Genomic DNA, 18751 nt, shown 5'->3' with positions numbered 1-18751 from the left:
CTTGGTAGGAAGTGGATAACCCCGCGTGTACAGGTATCTCTGAGCCCACCGCCTCCTGTCGCCGCTTGGAGAGCCTGACATGCCACTGAGAGCTGGAGCGGTCTGTTACATTTCTAGACTTTTTCCTGTGCTGTCCATCGAAGACGTGTTCTGGGGCGGCTACCACCTATAGTTATTATTTCCTTAAACACCTTCACAGACCTTTACCTTTCGTATAAGCTGGTTAGGTCAAGAATTCAGTTACTACTGACCAAAAATAAACTGCTTCTTACTTTAACTGTGCCATTGCAACCTTCTTTTTAAGAGTGCAAACTTTAGTTAGAGCTTCAAATGTTCATAAGAAAGGCCAGTTAAACTGGGAAAGTTCAGCCACCTGTGATGTTGACTAATTTAGTACTTCAGCGTAATCTATTTAGCAGGCCCCTAAAAGTGTACGTGAGATAGTTTCTGTCGGATGTTCAGCGTGTAGCTCAAGCTGACGTGTGTACATTTATAGAAGTGTTAACAGTCATAATCTCAAGCAATCAGTGTCTCAAGAGCTTTATTGGGGCTCAGCAATAAAAAGGAACAACCGATGGATAAATACAGCAGCTTGTATGAATCTCCACAGAATACGCTGAGTAAAGAATGCCCATCCCCAAAGCTTCATAGTGTATGATGGCATCCACGTAACATTCCTGAAAGGACAAAATTGTAAAAGCAGAGAACAGATCAGTGTTGCCAGGGTCTAAGGAGAGGGAGGGGCAGGAGGGAGGTAGATGTGGCTGTAAGAGGCCGACAGGAGGGACCCTTGGGATGGACAGCTTCTGCGGTTTAATTGTGTCAATGCAGTCTCCTGGGTGTGACGTTACGCTGTGCTTTTTACAGGATGTTACCGTTGGGGGAAACCAAGTAAAGGGTACGTGGCGTCTCTGTGTTACTTCTGACAATTGCACGTGAACCTGTAATTATTTCAAAATAAAAAGCTTGATTTAAAAAAAGTGTATGAAGGATGGACGTTTAAGATTGAAAGGAAATGCTACAGTTTGGAGCAGAAATGGTTTGTGCCCTTTGGCAAACGCGTCTCTGCTGATGAGGCAGAGTGGTGGTGCTGGAGCCCTTTGTCGCTAGAGCAGGACAGGCTCGGGTGGCAGCAAATAGCTGTCTGCCTTTGGACTGGTTCTGAAGCTCTCTGCGGTCCAATTTCTTGTCCATGTAAGGAACGACACTGTTGTCTACCTTCCACAGTTGTGAGGATGAATTAGAGTAGGCCGGGGAAGCGTCTAATGTAGTACTTGACCTGCGATAAGAGGTCAGTAAATTTTAGCAATTGTGATCGCTTTCTGCTGCCCTATTTCTCTTCCTAGGTCTTTTGTAAACTGAATATTAGTATGTTAATTAATTCAAAATAATATATTTACATATGTCTTGTTATAAAAATGGTTACTTAATGTGTGGTAAAGCAAAATAGTAACTAAAAGAAATAAAATTTATCTTCACTTTAGATCCTAAAATTTCTCAGGAGTGGCGCTGTTTCTGGAAGGGGTGCTGCAGAGAAGCCTGCCTCACCTGGATGGCACTGATGCCAGGACAGTTTTCCGACCTCTGCTCTGTGTACTGACGAATCGTTTAGGGGGCTTATGTGTAACCTCAGTTGAAGGCCTTTTATTCTTTAAGCCTTTTTCTTGATTTTATATATATTTTCTTTTTGGCTTATTGAAAACTCCTCAGTTTCTGTATCTAATTGTAGCAACCGGACTGGCAAGTATCGCTTGATTAGAACTTCATTAAGGCCGTACATTCTCCTGTACCCATCTGATGACTTGTTTAATGGACAGATACACATGTGGAATGCATTCCTTGTGTGGTATGGTTTGGGGAGAAAGCCACCAACAGTTACCTAGGAATTAAAAAGGTAAACAGAAACAGCTAATTCTGTGCATGTATCAGCAGCTCCTGTTTTAGCTAGACAGCATTTAAAGCTTGCTCTGTAAACGTAATTTTGTGGGATAAGAATATCAATACAAGATTCAGAGTAAAATCTTTTTCTTTTTTTGGCGTTACGCGGACCTCTCACTGTTGTGGCCCCTCCCGTTGCGGAGCACAGGCTCCGGATGCGCAGGCTCAGCGGCCATGGCTCACAGGCCCAGCCGCTCCGTGGCATGTGGGATCTTCCCGGACCAGGGCACGAACCCGTGTCCCCTGCATCGGCAGGCGGACTCTCAACCACTGCACCACCAGGGAAGCCCAAGTAAAATCTTTTGACATGAGCGCTATGACATGAATAGGTGATGTGTTATACTCTTGATTAAATCTTATCATGTCCCGTTACTGGTGATTCTAAGTTTGACCACTTTTCCCTTTGTAACCGGGGACATTATGTGGAGTGTTACTTTGACATTTGTTGCATATTGTGTTTCCCAGTGATACACCACCTAGCGGTTTTAGCATCTCTGGGTGATCTGTGCCTGAATGAATTACTGCAGTGGTGGTTGCAATATGGTGATTTAAAAATTCTCTCATTCCTTTTATATTTCGTACCTGGCATTGTTCTGTGAAGAAAAGCTTTCTCATCCTCCTTTCCCCTTTAGTGATCATCACTGTGGACTCATGGATTCATTTTGGTTTTGATTACTTGTGTTATGATTCATTCTTGTTAATCTTTTTTGTATTCACGTGGGCCCATATTTGGCCAATGGGACGCCCCGCTAGGCTGACTCCTGTATCCTTTTAACAGCTCCCCAGCAGTCTTTGAATACTTTTTTCTTTCTGACCCAACTAGCTATTCCAGGCTCACTTTGTGCTTTTCCTGTCTCTGACTTGGAATCAGCCATTCTCTAAAGAGCCTTGGGTTTATTTTAATGTGGAAATGGGCACAGGTATATTTATCGTGTTCCTGCTTCTAGGCTAGGGGAGACGTACACGTAGGATCATGAGCTCTTAGGGCAGCCTCCAGTCCAAAACTGCCACCACAGCCTTCTCTCCTTTTCATTCTTCAGAGGGGCACCTGCCCAGGGCCCTTTCCCGAGGGCAGCCCCGCGAGTGCAGTCTTGCCTGGGGACAGCTGCACTGCTTCCCGGGTCCACCTCTGCTGGCTGAGATCCACGTCCATCTGTGTCATCATGTCATCGTCCACCAGCCAGCCTCTAATTAGAAAGCACGCAGCACGTCCACACTCGCTTCTGTGCAGTTTCCCCTGCGCACTGGGGCAGCTTCCAGCCCGGTGGAAGCCGGGCTCTCCAGGTTACCTCCTGGTCACAGAGGTGCCTACCCCAGCCCTGTTCTTGACGTAAACCGTGTTGTCGTCAGGGCACGGAATGCCCGTACTGTTGTTGTCAGCCCACTTTGCCGTTGAGGGTAGTGAAGCATAAAGAAATTGAGGGCTTTGCCCAGGGTTACGTAGCGGGTGTAGAGTCAAGGCTGCACGCAGGCACTCTGCTTGCTCGTCACCTGCGCTCCTGGACCATAGGCTCACGCAGAGAAGCAGTAAAGAGGAGACCCTGGAGGGCGGTGGGCCCCGGGACGCCCCTGACGGCGCTGGGTTGTGGAGTGACGTCACTGTCAGTCTGTCGTGCTGAGGGCCTTTGGGAGCAGGACTCCTGTCAGGATGCTATTCTGGGGCCCCTATGACGTTTGGGGCCAGGAAATTTGTGATTTTTGATGATGAGCCAGTTTCAGAACCACTGCTGTAAACCATTTCCTGTGTTTACCGTATTTATTTGCCACTAATGTGCAGTCCCTGTCTGCGTCCGCCCGGTGCAGCCTCAGGCAAACATCCTTAACTTGCCAGCTGAGGTTAAATATAGTCCAGAGGAAGTGATGGAGCTGCTCAGGAGACAGCATTTCTTTCATTGGCCTGGGACTTGCATTTTGATAGACATTTGGGCTGCACTGTTTCTTGCATGTGTTCCTTTTGTAATAAAGCTTGATATCAGTTTGGTTCAACATTATCTCGGAAACAGTTCTCCATTGGGTGTGTGATTATCAGATTCACCAAGTGCAAATGACAGAATGTAAGCCAGATGCTCGTGCCGCCCTTATGGACACAGATTAAAGAGAACTCTCGACTGCTTTATTGTGCGTCCTACGGTATGTTTTCAATTTAGGCAGAGTTAAATGGCAGCTAAGTAAGCATCACCGTGCTAACAGTCCCATGCTGGTAATCGTACTTTTTACCTTTCTCTCTTTACCCCATTCACATGTCTAACCAGATGCGTCCAAATAAAATCGATGTATCACTTTTGTGTGGTCACAAGCAAATGTCATTCATGTTAAGAGTTTGAACCTCACGGACATCACCTCCCTTGCCAAGGCGCCCAGTTCCACCGTTCCGTCTGGTGTAGCAGAACAACGCTGGCCCACTTTGGTCCTGAGTGTGTTTACTACAGGTTGAATACAGCATCATTATGACTGGAACAGCCATGCCTGGATCCTCCCGTAGGTTACAGCTAAACTCTTTGCTGTCTCAGTGATAGACTGCCTCAGTGATAGTCTGCCTCTGTTTTTTTTTTTTTTTTTTGGCCGCCTCTCATGGCACGTGGGATCTCAGTTCCCCGACCAGGGATCGAAGCCATGCTCCCTGCAGTGGAAGCGTGGAGTCTTAACCACTGGACCGCAAGGGAAGTCCTGCCTTTGTCTTTAAGGCCAGTGCTTTTTGCTCCTTGGCCCAGCCTACTTTTTTTTTTTTTTTTTTTTTTTTTACATTTGTAGCAAGTATTACTATCAAATCAAATTACTCCACTCATTGGGCCAAAGACCCTTGTGATGTTAGCAAAAACCTTGCCCCTCCTGTAGCACACTACCTACACTTGTGAGTCCAGCCTACTTTTGATAGCCTGAATTTTTGATACGCTAAGATTTTCTTATCATATAAGGGGACCAACATTATGATTGGAAATAAATTGTTTTTCTGGAAAATTTCTATTCTCATACCAACTATAGAAATCTATCGCTAAGATCCTAGCTACTAAAATAATGAACGGTATCTAAGAAAGATCGTAAATAATAATCTTCTAAAGTAAACTATACCTTTTATCCAGATTAGTTGCAGCCTTAAGAAAGTGAACATAAAAAAAAAAGAAAGTGAACATAAATATCTGTGGGAGGAAAATAGAATTCACTCAGCGTATTTATTTATTTTTCTTTTTGTCATCAATTCATGTATAGATGTTTCCTGCTTAACGTTATGTAGGAAACAAACTTATGGTAGTAAGCAAATGTTAATTTATTTTTTAATAATATCTAAAATACTTCACTGTCCAGAAAAATGTGTCCCTTCACCTTGAAGTCCTTCTGAAGATACTTTGCAAACACACGGATATAGCTAACTGCCTAACTTAGACCTAAACGGTCATTTTTGAGGTATTTGCACTGGAAAAGGGTCAGCAGAGCATCATAAATCAATCTCATCTTTCGGGGGGTAACGACTTGAGGTGTAATCGGCACACCATACAGTTCATGCATTCTAAGCGTACAGTGCAATGGTTTTGGTATATTCAGAGTTGTGTAAGCATTGCCACAATCCATTTTAGAAAACAACATTGTTTACCGGGTTCACACATGTTGTGGCCTATGTCAGGCTTTGTTCCGTTTTATTGCCGAATTATATTCCATTCAGAATATCATGGCGGTATCGTTTTTGCTTATCCAGTCATCAGTTGATGGACGTTTGGCTTGCTTCCACCTTTCTGGCTCTTACAAATAATGCTACTCTGAATATTCGTGTACAGATTTTGTGTGGACACGTTTTCGTTTCTCTTGGGTATAATGAACCTAAAAGCAGAGCTGCTGGGGCAGACTCTGAGAAACTGCCAGACTCTTGCACAGTGGCTGCACTATTTAACATTCCCGCCAGCGGGGCACAAGGGCTCCCATTTCTCCACATCCTTGCCAGTGGTTGTTATTATCTGACTTTTTTAATTATAGCCTTCCTGGTGGGAAGTGGTATCTCAGTAGGGCTTTAAGTGCTGTTTTCCTTGTATCTCCATGTAAATGAAGGATAAATGAAAATGTTGGTGAACTTGTTTATATAAATAAATGATGTGTAAAATATTATTTTCTGAATCGGAATTAACTTTGACAAACTATAGCGTGATATGTATATGCTGTTGTGTGCCATTTTAGCAGAATAATTCCAATTCTTCCTGTTCGTGTCCATCTGTTAAGTCTGTTCCCTCCCGTGTCCCTCTAAGAGGGCTTGGACACGGTTGGTGCACTGGCCACTGCGCCACAGGCCTGAGTTCAGTTTCGGAAATATTTTCTTAGTCCTGCGTCTGATAAAAGAATAAAAAAGCCATGAAATAGTAGAACTTGGATGTTATTAATCTGTGAGGCTCATTAACAGCCTTCTTACCTACAACACTTCGATGCTCTTCTTTATTTAATAGCCTTAACCTTCATTTCTGATACCTAAATGTAAATCATTTTTGTCTAGACTCCACTGGTCGGAGATAACAAAAATGTAACCTGTAACCCAGATCTAGAAGCTAGCAGAGGCCTCAGTGAGTTCCCGGGCCTCCTTGTCCTTGCCTTTTTCACTAAAATGCAGGGAACCTTCCTGCTTTCCTTCCTCACTAGCCTTTCTGCTGCTGCTCCTGGGTGGCGGGCTCTGCACTGCCACCGCGGCGCCCAGCCCTGGGGTCTGCAGGCTGCTGCTGGGCCGTGCGAGCTCCGCACCTCCTGGCTCTGTAACCTCGGACAGGTGGCTCCGTTCTCCCATCTGTAAAACAGGTTTAATAAGAGTGCATCTCACAGCGCTGTGTTATCAAGTGAGTTGACACAAACGCGGGAAACATTGCCTGGAGCATAACACTCAGTGCTAGCTGCCGTTATTGTTATTCTGACCTCAATGCTTTGGGTAAACAATTAAATGCGTGTATTTTATTTAGAGACATAAATCGTCCCAAATGGATTGAGTGTAGCCTACAGCTTATCTTTCACTGTCGATGCGTTCTAGAGTCATTATGTATATAGTTTCTGTTATATATAATTCCTAAATTTACTTCTACCTCATAAAGTTAAGGGGTAAAAAAAAATCATAATAAAATTTGAAGGTTCTTAGTTTAAAAGTGGGTGAACGTCTTATGGAAATATCTGTAAACACTGTAGTGGAATTTTTTTAAGTCTGTTTTTAAATTTAGGAAGTGAAGTAATCAGTGAGATGAGCTTTGTTCTGAAAATGTATTACTAATTATACTTAGCGTTTACTATCCTAAGTTTTGAAGTAAACTATAGATTTTTAATGTATTTTTTGCATATTATAACAAGGTCATTTCTAAGTAAGTGTTATTTTTATTCATTCCTTTTCCTTCCTGTTTTTTATATATATATATTATATGTATATTCAAGGTGTATGTGTACATACGCTTACGTCTGCCCATTTATATGTATATATTTATTTTGAGCATTGCTATAGTATGGCATTGTTTCTTCTACTCAACATTGTACTGTGCGCATTTTCCCCTATTGTTAAATAGCTTAGGATGGCATAAATTGCTCATTGTGGTGGTAACATTGCTTCCTTTCTTGTTATATACAATTCTGTAACGGTCAGTTTCATTCCTACAGCTCCGTTTTCTCCCTTAAATTGTATCTGTAGAATAAATTGCCAAGAGAAAGAGTCTTAGTGAAGAGGAGGTGAATGGTTTTACAGCTCCTGAGATGTTTTCCCACATTTTTGTTCAAAAGAGTTATGCTTTGTAATGCTGTAAATACTGATTACTGAGACTTTGCCCTCAAAACCTTGTGCTGGGAACAAAGATGAGAAAGACGGGACCCCGCTCCCTAGGGCTCGAGTGAATAGAGAGAGGACGCAGAAATCACCTGAGTGGAAGGGCGCGCTGCGGTTGATCCCGTGTCCACTCTGAGTCTGAAAAGGAATTGGGGTCTCTCTCTGGACAGTAGCCGCCTGAAAAAGAGGGAGAATGTGAAAATATGACTTGAGGTTCAAATAATGATGCTGATTTTTCTTTCTTGCATATGATGTCTGTTTACCATTTCCAGAACATATTTCTTGCCTAACTATTGGTACGTGACTTAGCTTCTGCCAACCGCACGACGCAGTAGGAGGAGCACATGGGTTTGGACGAACTATTTAATTTCTGGAGCTTCAGCTTCCTCACATTAAAAACATAAACGATGCTCCCTTCAGAGCTTTAAGGGTTATAACAAATGTATATTATCTCCAGCCTCACTTCCGCAAAGATTGGAACTGGAAGAGCTCGTATGTTAATAAAGCCCTCAGCACAGCACCGCTTCGGACAGAGCACCTGCCTTCCTGTAAACACCGCTAAGCTTTCAGTACGCTGGTCCACCACCTCCAAGTCAGAACCCACTTCCTCAGCCTCCAGAGTCGAGCTAGCTCTTCGCCCTTTATGAGCAGCAGGCCAGCTCCTTTCCTTCCTTCAGCCCGTGCTCGCTGTCAGTCACCGTGTGAGGTGTAGGAGTGCGAAGATGCTCAGACAGTGCCCTTGCCCTTGGGGTCTCGCTGTCTCACCAGGGAGATGGTGCCTGTCCTGCAGCAAGACAGTCTGTGGTCCTCAGCCAGCTTCTCGTTAGCCTCATCCGGGGAGCTTCTTACAGATACTGTTTTCCGTGCCCTGCTTCAGATAATGAAGTCAGAATTCAGTGCACGTGTCACTAAACCTTTTGTGCTCATCGTTTCACAATATCTGTATGTCCAGCCTTCAACTCACACAGCGTGGCATTTCAGTTACATCGCAATAAAACTCAAAGAAGAAAAGGATTTCATGCAAGTATAAATAGTATACTCACTCTGTAGGAAGAATGATCCATCTTGATTGGAAAGGGGGTCGGAAAGAGGGTGACAGTCAGACCAACAACAGGACTTAGTCTGCAGTGTGAGGTAGCGACAGCAGGTGAGGGCATGGGAGCTTGAAGCCTGGCGACAGGTTTGGGGAGCAGCAGACACTCTTCTGAGGCTGTTCTAAATGGAATGTAGATTGGGGGAAGGAAATGTGGGTTGTAAAACTGGATGGATGGGGAGGGGCTTTAGACTTTATTATATAGAAGACGAGGTAGACTTCAGGGGAGCATGATATGATGACGTCTCTGATATGATGACGTCTCTGATGTGGAAAAATAACTAGTCCCTAGTTGATAACGTCTTCAAAAATAAATTCCACGTGGATTTAAAGTATCAATAACAGAAAAAGTAGAGGCTACTATTTCTATATTCTTGGGGGTGTGCGGGGGGAGCCTCTTGTAAACTTGGGAGAAATTCCAAAGTCGTGAAGGAGAACGTTAAGATTGACAGGTTTTACCGAGTAAATACTTAGAACTTCTCTGCAGCATAATACATTCCGAATAAAGTTGAAAGTCCAAAGACAGGCTAGGAAAAAGTATTTGCTACCTGAATGATCCAGAGCTAATGTACCTAATAAATAATGAGCCCTTACAAATCAAGAAATAAAGAAAGGTGAGTATACCTAAGAGAAAAGTAGGCCAAAGACATGAGCAAGCAGTTTTCCAAGGAAAAAATACAAATAATTGCCCAACATACAAAAGATGCCCGTCCTCAGTCAGAGCAATGCAAAGCCTGAACAAGAGTGGGGTTTTTAACCTTCAGACCGATACAGATGATAAAAAGGGAATGATGTCTAATGTTGGCAAACAGCGTGGGGAAACAAGCACCCTTGCTAACATTCTTGGGGGATGTGAAAGTTGCTGCAGCCTTTCTAGAGGGCAGATAAGTGATTATTCATCAAAACTTAGCATGCGGTTGCTCTCGGGCCCAGTAGCCCCACGGTGGAGAATCGTCCCTGGAGACACACAAGGTTGTAGCGTTGTTTGTGACGCCAAAGAATAGGAAGCAGTGTAAATTCTTACCAAAATTACATTTTTGGTAAGAATACGTACCAAACCGTAGACGCTCTTGGGAAACAGGATGGGGAGAGGGTACTTTCGACTTTAGATACTTTGTAATGTTGGGAAATGTTAAGAAACGCCCCCCTCCCCCCATATAACGTTTCTGTTCGAAACCACCCCTCCCAAAAAGCAGCCACAAAGGAAAGACTAGAAGTCCTGTGCCGGATGCAGAGCGTGAGGAAGAAGTTGGAGCCACAGGAAACTCAGGATTTTTGCCTTGTTCAGGGGAATGGGAGCGGAGCCACCAGACCAGGAGGGTAGCCTTGAGAGACAGCTTACAAGTAGCATGTGTACATTTCTACCACGTGGACGAGAGGAGTGAGGAGAGCACTTACTCAGAGACTGCTCTGAAGTTTGAAGTTGCGTTGCCGAGCCGATGACCGCGACATTTTCGAAGGCAGGACAAGAGCAAAAGGAGCGTGCTCTGAGCAGGAGATAGCGAGTGTCTTGAGCATAGATCCTCAGGAAGTATCTGAGTGATAGATGACTTGGGTTCCGTCAGCTCACCTCTGGCCTGGACCATTTGTGCTTTCTCACCAAGGCTCGTCTTCCATAGCCTTGAGTTCTGCTCCTGTTCGTAAGGAAATGTTATTAATATGTAAACATATAGAAGCAGCCGTTTCTGACGGTTGTTCTCGGTTTCTGTTTCCAGAGCGCTCACCTGGCCATGATGGACACCCTCATGATGGCTTACACCGTGGAGATGGTCAGTGTGGAGAAGGTGGCCGCGTGTGCTCAGCAGTACTCGGCCTTCTTCCAAGCCACAGATCTGCCCTATGACATCGAGGATGCCGTCATGTACTGGATAAATAAGGTAGGGATATGCTCCCTCGGGTAAAAAAAAAAGTCTCAGAACCAGAAAACATCACACATCCTCACTCTGCTGCACACTGAATGTTTGTGTCCCCCTGCCCCCCAGCTCATGTGTTGAAGTCATAAGCCCCAATGTGGTGGTGTCAGGAGGTGGCTAGGTCGTGAGGGCCTGACCCTCATGCGTGGGACCTGTGCCACTGTCTTTATCAAGAGACCCCAGAGAGCTCCCTCGCCGCTTCTGCCGTGTGACAAAGCGGGCTCACCAGACACAGTCTGCTGGCGCCTTGATCTCAGACTTCCCAGCCTCCAGAACTCTGAGAAATACATTTCTGTTGCTTACAGACCACCCAGTCTGTGGTATTTTTGTTGTAGCAGCCTGAACGGACTAAGACAGGTTCCATTACTCTTTTTGTTTGAAATCAAAGTGAAAACGAAAGTTGTGTGATCTTACTTGAAATTTCCCATTCCCTTTAGACTTAAAAATATATATATACTGTTAAAATGAAGGAAATAGATTTTATGTATTCCACAATATCTGTAGTTACATTTAATGATTAATCTAGTTCATATTAGATTATTAGAAAATTCAGAGCCCTCCAAGTAGGGAACTAACTATACGCTGCAAGCGCTCAGTAAGTATTTTTTACATCCAGGAATGAAGTAAGTTTCTCATTTCCAACGAGATGATTTTTAGGTTTGCTTGGCTGACTTGCATAAGACTATATAGATTGTAGATTCCTCCTCTTGGAAATTTTTATAGAGCTGTGATTACTTATTTGTGCTCTGAAGATGCTTCAATTGTCGATTTGTCACTCCCTTTACCAATTTGAATAGTTAATTCCTCTTGATTCTCTTTCGTTTACAACTGTAACCCCAGAGAAATCAGACCTTATCTGTGAGCAAGACAGACCCGAACGGATTGAAAAGCAGTTGCATCTTCAGGTGTCCTCCGCTGAGTGCTTGCGTGGAGCTTGTAACGAGAAGCTAAGTGTGAAGACTCCTGCACCTGCCATCGTGGTCTGTAGTATCGGCGTCAGTGTCAAAGGCCCATGTGGCACTCTGCCCTCCACTCGTTAGCTGTAGGGATCACGGTCCTATCCTGGACCCACTCATCGTCAGAAACCACGTGGCCTTCACGACCCACCGCAGACCTTCCGTTCTTGATTAACTCTTTTCCCTCACTCTCACACCCCCACTATTAAAAACGTTCACCTTTGGCTTCCCTGGTGGCGCAGTGGTTGAGAGTCCGCCTGCCGATGCAGGGGACGCGGGTTCGAGCCCCGGTCCGGGAAGATCCCACATGCCGCGGAGCGGCTGGGCCCGTGAGCCATGGCCGCTGAGCCTGCGCGTCCAGAGCCTGTGCTCCGCAACGGGAGAGGCCACAGCAGTGAGAGGCCCGCGTACCGCAAAAAAAAAAAGAATCTCCTGGGAGCTTGTAGGTCTGGGCTGGGGTGGAGAGTCTGCGCTTCTGAGAAGCTCCTGGTAATGCCCCAGCGCTGGTCTGTGGGCCGCACTCACGCTCCTCCGCCACCCAACTCCCTCCCTGTCAGGTCGTCCTCTAAGAATAAGGCTGGTCTGCTGTCTCCCATCTCGGTAAACAAAGCTTCCCCATCCACCTCAGACCCTGTTTCTCTGTTCACAGAACCTCTCCGTCCCCTCCCCCACTCCCACCCTGAAGTCGCTGCTGAGGCCACTGCAGGCTCCCATTGGGACAAATCCAGTGGCTGCTTTTCTGTCCGCGTCTCGAATTCGCACGTGAGCCTTGTGAAGCCCCGGGACCGCCGGGCGTTCCCCAAGCCCGAGCGCCACGCCACCTCCCTGCCGGGTCCCAGCAGTTGTCCCCTCCCTGGGCTCCGGGGCCCCTTCCTGCTAGCACAGTGCAGGCCAGCCAAGGATCTGTGGCAGTTTCCGTGTGGGTTGGGGTCCCCTCCGTGAACGAGTCCTTCCGGCCAGGCTGCTCCTCCTTGGTACCCAGCCACGCCGGTGACTGACCCCTTTGCTCCTCAAGCCACCGGGGCTGCAGCTCCCTGCTTGAGTCCAGCCACTCAGCCTCGCGTGGGTTGAGGGCAGAGCCACGCAGGCAGACCGCACTTGGCGCGCTCCTCCTTCAGCGGCTCCCCCTCCCGGTCCTGCCGTCGTGTCCAGAGCTCTCCTCGGTGTCCCCGGGAAGCTCCGGGTGACACCTGCTGCCTCAGCAGGACCAGAGCCAGGACCCCCAGGGTGTTGCTTTCAGGCCACTCGGATCATGCTGAGTTCACATCTTACACTGAAAATGTCAAGTGGACCAGTGCCGACGAAGTACCCCCCAGCCCGACCCAGGTCAGGACCTTCATCCCAGCTGCGGGGCTCACCTCTGGCCCTTTGGACGCGATGCTTCCCGTTCCTGGGTGGCCCATCGCCCAGCCTTTTGTGCGGCTCGGTGCCTCTGCGCTATCATTTCTCAGCTTGGATGGCGCTCTCCTTCGCAGCCTGTCCAAAGTAGGCACCTGGCAAGTCTTATTTTCTACTGTGATGCTCTGTTTCCTTTATAGCACTTTTCCGAGTTTAATCCTTTGAACAAACTAGAATAATCGATGTGAGGACAGGCACTGTGCCCATCTTTCTTTTTTTAGTGGTAAGTGCCTGGACTAGTGCCGTGTTTGGCAAAGCGGTGGTGTTTAATACCTCGAAGAGGGAGTTTAAGCCACAGAATCAGGCTCGGCGCTGTAGAACTTCCGGAGTCTACGGAAGATAAGGAGATCACCTGATTCGGAACGTCCAGCACCTTTAGGCAGCCGTGTCCTCTTCCGTTTTCAGGTCATGATTGGAACCAGTTGATTGAACCTGCACCTCAGAGTAGCTCAGAGTAGCTTTTTCTCGCCGGTTCCACCAGCCCCGGCGTCGGCGTCTGTTCTCTGGGTGTGACGTCACCTTCCGCTCTCCTTCTGGCTCTTATTTTGCCTCATCCTGACCTAGTTGCCTTTTCTTCTGGATAATACAAGTATAAAAAAAAAAAAAGCTACCATAGAAAAATGGGAATTACATGGCTAGAATAGTTATCAGCATTGTTGACTGTAAATGAGCTTAAACTTAAAAAAAGCAAGATCACAGAGGACAAGATTGCAATGGCTAAGTCAGGCAGGGTACACGAGAGTTGTGAATACAGGCGCCTTCTGTTACTCGGCCCTACCTCTCTCTAGTTCCATCTGTAGCCCCCCTTGGGTTCAGCCTTCCTGTTCTCTTTCACTCCCTCGAACACACCGGGCTTTCCCACCACAGGGCCTTTGCTTGTCTCTCATCCTCCTCTGTGTCGTGGCTGCCGCTTCAGAGCCCGCCTCTGGGACAGTGTTCCTGCCAAGATAGGTCTCCCCACTCCTGTGATTTTCTACTCACCTCTTTATTGATTTGTACCACTCCTTACAGATTGCTTTTGTGGGGGGGAGTTTTTCACCCTTTTTTCCTTTTTTGTTCCGTCTCCCTTGTTCCGTGAGGACGGGGACTAGACTGTATTTATGCACCATTGTGTCCCTATAGCCTCTTAATATAACGTCCGGAGTTCAGTAAGTCGCTGTTGACTGTGTGGATGAGTAAGTGAAGGAATAGTGGTTCAGAATGTTCACATGTGACCAGTTTGCTTTGTGGAGAGAATCAGATAAGGACTATTTAAAAAATCATGAAGATATTTCCAAACTGACAGATCAGTTACAACTACCTGATATTGAATTTGAAAGTGTTTCTTTTTTAACTTAAAAAAAAAGAAAAGAAAAGAAAAGAAAATGCTAAGAAAAAGGACCAAACCAAAAACCCAGAAAAAGTTATAAACTTTCCCAGGTTTGGGCCCTATCAACCCCTCCCCCCCATAATTGGTAAATCCATCAAAATGCTTCAAGATGCATGGACGTTATGACGCCTTGTAACACATGTTGCCGGGACAGAACATTTTAGTTATTTTGGCAGCGTGTCACATTCAGCAGTAGCCCTTCCTGTTACAAACTCCTGGACGTGTTTGATAAAATGCAGTTGGAAAGGTTTATGCTACAGAGCTGAGCATCAGAGACAGAAAAGGAAACTGTCGGGTGCCAGAAACAAAGTGGGGCTGCAGGCTCTGGTGGCCTCTCAGGGGCCGTGGAGCCTCTGCCGGGGCTCGAGAGTCGCTGGGTGCCAGAGGAGGCCGTGGGTTTTGCCGGTTGCGGGAAGTTGGAACCGTGACCTCTGTGGAGACCCACCAAGAGCTCGCGCCCTCAGTGGAAACGAGCACACCAGCCGCGATGTCGTTGCTCTTAAGTGCCACCTGGAGGCGGGCCTTGTCGGTGTTAGTGTCGTCAGTAACGCAGGGGCTCCAGCCCTGCCACGGGGCTACTTCCACGCGTGGTTTTACGATGGCTGCGGTGATTCCAGAGGTCGCACACGCGCAGTCATAACGGTGCCCGGCAAAGATGAGAGTAGGGTCTTCTGGGCGCTGCTATCGGCAAAGGAACCTTCCCCCAGAAGGCCTCCCCCAGGAGGGTGGTTCTCAGGCCCACACCTAAACCACCCCCTGGCGAGAAGATGCGGCCTGTCGGGTCGTCTTGGGCTGACTTTGCATCTCCCTCCAGGTCTGGGGAGGAGGCCTCCTGGACTGAGCGTGGGGTGGGGGGCGACAGATGACCAGAAAGCCCAGTGCCAGGCCAGTGGTATCTTCCTGGCACCTGGCAGACCAGCAGAGGTAAAGTTGCTCTGAAGGTCACTTCTACACCCAAACCGTGGGAGTCCCCAGCAGTGGGGGAGGGACACTCTTCTCGCAGATGCAAAAGTACCAACAACAAGCGTTTAGGAAATGATGAAGATGCCGTCACGTACACGGGAGAGTCAGCAAACCTGACAAACAAGGCCCACACGCAGGAGCTGCAGAGAGCAGAGCAGTCTGAAAAGACAAAAATAAATGCTTGAGTGGCTGAAAATAAAACACGGAATAAAGGCCATAGGAAAGAATAAGGCAGCGTGGAGGGTATATTGGAAAAAGAATAAAATATAACTTTAGAAATTGACAATTTTAGTCGTTGAAAAAAAAAGATTAAACAGAAGATTAGACATAGTTGAAGAGGGGAGTTAATTAACGAGAAGAAATTACCCAGAATCAGCCCAGAGAGATGAGATGGGATAGATGACATTGAGGTTAACAGACTTGCCTAGAGGCCTGATTGGAATTCCAAAAGGAGTTAACAGGGAGTGGGTAGGCTGGGGAGAGAATAATTGAAGAGACAATGGATGAAAATGTTTTACAATAGATGAAAGGCATAGACGTTCAAATTCAGGAACCATCGTGAGTTTGAAGCAGGAGAAATTAAAATAAATCCACGCCTACATATATAGCAATGAAACTGCAGAATCCACAGATAAAAGACAGTCTCTCTCAAAGGAACGCGATAGTAGACATCTCAGCAGTAATAGTTGAGCCAGAAGACAGTGCAGCAAAATCATCAAAGTGCCGAAGAAAAATAACGACGAACCTAGAGTTCTGTACTTTGGCCCAGGACTAAAGTTGTAATCGAGATTTGTTCAGACAGAGGTGGTCTATCATTCAGACCTTTGCAGAAAGAAGTACTGAAAGGTTGTACTTCAGGAAGAAAGAAGGGGAACCTAGAGGAAGAGGTGGGGTGTAGGAAGCAATGATAAAAAGGGGGGGTTGGTGTGCACATGGGTAAATCTAAGCAAGTGTTATTAAAAAATCACCATCGTGCCTAATTCTGAGGCCCTTAAAAAGGAAGAACTATGTTGCTAGGTTAAAGTAACATGAGGGGTGAGAGGAGGTGATTTGAATTAAAGCCTTTCTAAGGTTTTTGTATTATTCAGGAGGAAGGAAAAAGTATTGACTGACTTTAGACTTACATCAAGGCAAGGATACACAGGACTATTTTGTATTTTTAAGTGAAAAAAATTAAATAAAAGCTAGTGTCCGTTTTTAAATTAATGGATATTTAAAAATGCATGTGACGTTTTAGCACATTTATTTTTAATTCATATGCCAGTGCCGGCTGTTCGTTGTATGTTCTCTAGTTCACTGGTCCTCAGCGCTCGTTCCAGCGGTGAACCGCCTCCAAGTCGCGATGGGCTCTCTGATACACACACATCTTTAACTTTTATCCGTGAGTTGCGCAAAGAATGTCACGACTCAACTTTAGTGCTAGAACCTTCTAACCAGCATCTGGGAGCTGGCTTAAGAATTACTAAGCTAATTATCTCATTTATCTGTCTTGTGTACCCAGGTAGGTTAAATAACTTGAAGTGACCAGGTCTTGTACTTTCCGTGTAGTTTCCCTATTAGAAAGTTAATGAATTATCAACATGTAAAATTTGCTTATAATCATGAGTTTGGTATTTTGGATGATTTATGCCATTACATCAACTTAAAGTATTTTGAGTAGGATTTGTTAAAGCCCTTACAGACATGTAATATCTGGAATTACATTGGGGGTGTATTGTTTCTAAGTAAGGGCAGTAGTTTCTATTTATGGGGTCTGTGCTCTGTATTATGCACTTTACTTGGTACATTTTATACATTATCTCTTTTATTCTCTGTATTAGTTGTTTTGCTGTAATAATTACCACAAACTTAACTGCTTAAAACTTCTGGTAGCTCAGTTATTTGCTCACTTATTATAATCATCTCAGGATTACCAGTTTCTGTGGGTCGGGGATCCAGACCTTGCTTACCTGCATGCTCCATCTTCAGGGTCTGTCACAAGGTTGGGTCAAGGTGTTGCCCAGGCCTGGGGTCTTATTGGAAAGTTTGGGTGTGGAGGGTCCACTCCAAGCCCACATGGTTGTTGGCAGGGCTTAGGTCCAGCAGTTGGACGGAGAGCCTCGGTTCCTCACTGGCTGCTGGCTGGAGGCTGCCCCCAGCTCCTTACCATGCATGTCTCTCTGTAGGGCAGCTCGAGGGATGGCTGCGTGCTTCCTCAAAGCCAGCAGGAGAGAGTGGGGCTTAGTGTGCGAGACGTAAGCGCCAAAGTGGTATCCCATCCCCTTAGCTGTATTCTGTTGGGTAGGAGCAAATTATAGGCCCTGCCCACGCTCAGGGGGATCATTGGGGACCGTCTTAGAGCCATCGTCTCCAGACCTCTTGTGAAGTAGGTTTTATTCCAGCTGGCAACGAAGGCTCAGGTATCAGGAAATTATTAAGGTCGTGGCTTGTGAGTGGGGGTCTTGAGTCAGAGCCGGGTCGCTTCTGCTTCTGCTGTCTCTTCGGAAGAGTGTTTTACACTGCCAGGTCGGCGCCCTAAGATCTTAGAGCACGGCAGCCTACTTGGCAGTACAGCCCAAGATGAATCTGTGTGTTGGTTAAATTCCCTCTGACGCCTCGGAGTGTATCGTAACTGTTAGTTAAATTTATCATAAATTCAAATTCTTCAGTCTTTTTTTCTTAGGCACTGAACTGAATTTTAAGCAGCAGAAGAGGTTAGAAAATTATTGATTTAGTTTAGAGTTACAGTGGTTGATAGTACCATTCCGAGTTTCCAGAATGCCATTATTAATTAACTTGAACATTTGCTTATTATTACTGGACTGACCTTAAAATCAGTGATTCAGAATCCAAACTTGTCTAAACTATTCTGAAGAAATACTTTTGCACTAGACAGAGTGTCTCTTAATCATCTTGAATTATGGGCTGTTTGAACAATCTGATAGATAAGTCAGACCTTCTCCCTAAGAAGTTCCCATATGCAAAATTTTTTCATGTATTTTAACTGTGGCCTTATGACCACACTAAAACCTACTCATGATCCAGGGACATGCCTATGAGATCACAGCCTAAGAATTTGATTCAGGGCTTCCCTGGTGGCGCAGTGGTTAAGAATCCGCCTGCCAATGCAGGGGACACGGGTTCGAGCCCTGGTCCGGCTCAGAGATCCCACATGCCGCGGAGCCACTGAGACGACGCGCCACAGCTACTGAGCCAGCGCTCTAGAGCCCCCAAGCCACAACTACTGAGCCCACGTGCCACAACTCCCGAAGGCTGGGCGCTTAGAGCCCGTGCTCTGCAACAAGAGAAGCCATTGCAATGAGAAGCCTGCTCACCGCAATGAAGAGTAGCCCCTGCTCGCCACAACTAGAG

At 46.1% G+C, this 18751-nt stretch overlaps 1 protein-coding gene across 3 annotated transcripts in view; it reads left to right on the top strand.

Moving 5' to 3' along the window:
• Positions 1–18751, top strand: part of CAMSAP2 (calmodulin regulated spectrin associated protein family member 2) — a 98581-nt gene that overhangs the window by 45583 nt on the left and 34247 nt on the right. For all 3 annotated transcript variants that reach the window (XM_033847438.2, XM_033847380.2, XM_033847486.2), the window contains exon 3: positions 10517–10678. In XM_033847438.2, the coding sequence (XP_033703329.1) occupies positions 10517–10678 (162 nt within the window). The remainder of the gene's footprint in view (positions 1–10516; positions 10679–18751) is intronic.

This window comes from Tursiops truncatus, chromosome 1 (genome assembly GCF_011762595.2).
Source record: "Tursiops truncatus isolate mTurTru1 chromosome 1, mTurTru1.mat.Y, whole genome shotgun sequence".
NCBI classification, from domain to species: domain Eukaryota; kingdom Metazoa; phylum Chordata; class Mammalia; order Artiodactyla; family Delphinidae; genus Tursiops; species Tursiops truncatus.
Note: the sequence above shows the minus strand (reverse complement) of the source record. Positions and strands in the feature narration are given on the sequence as shown.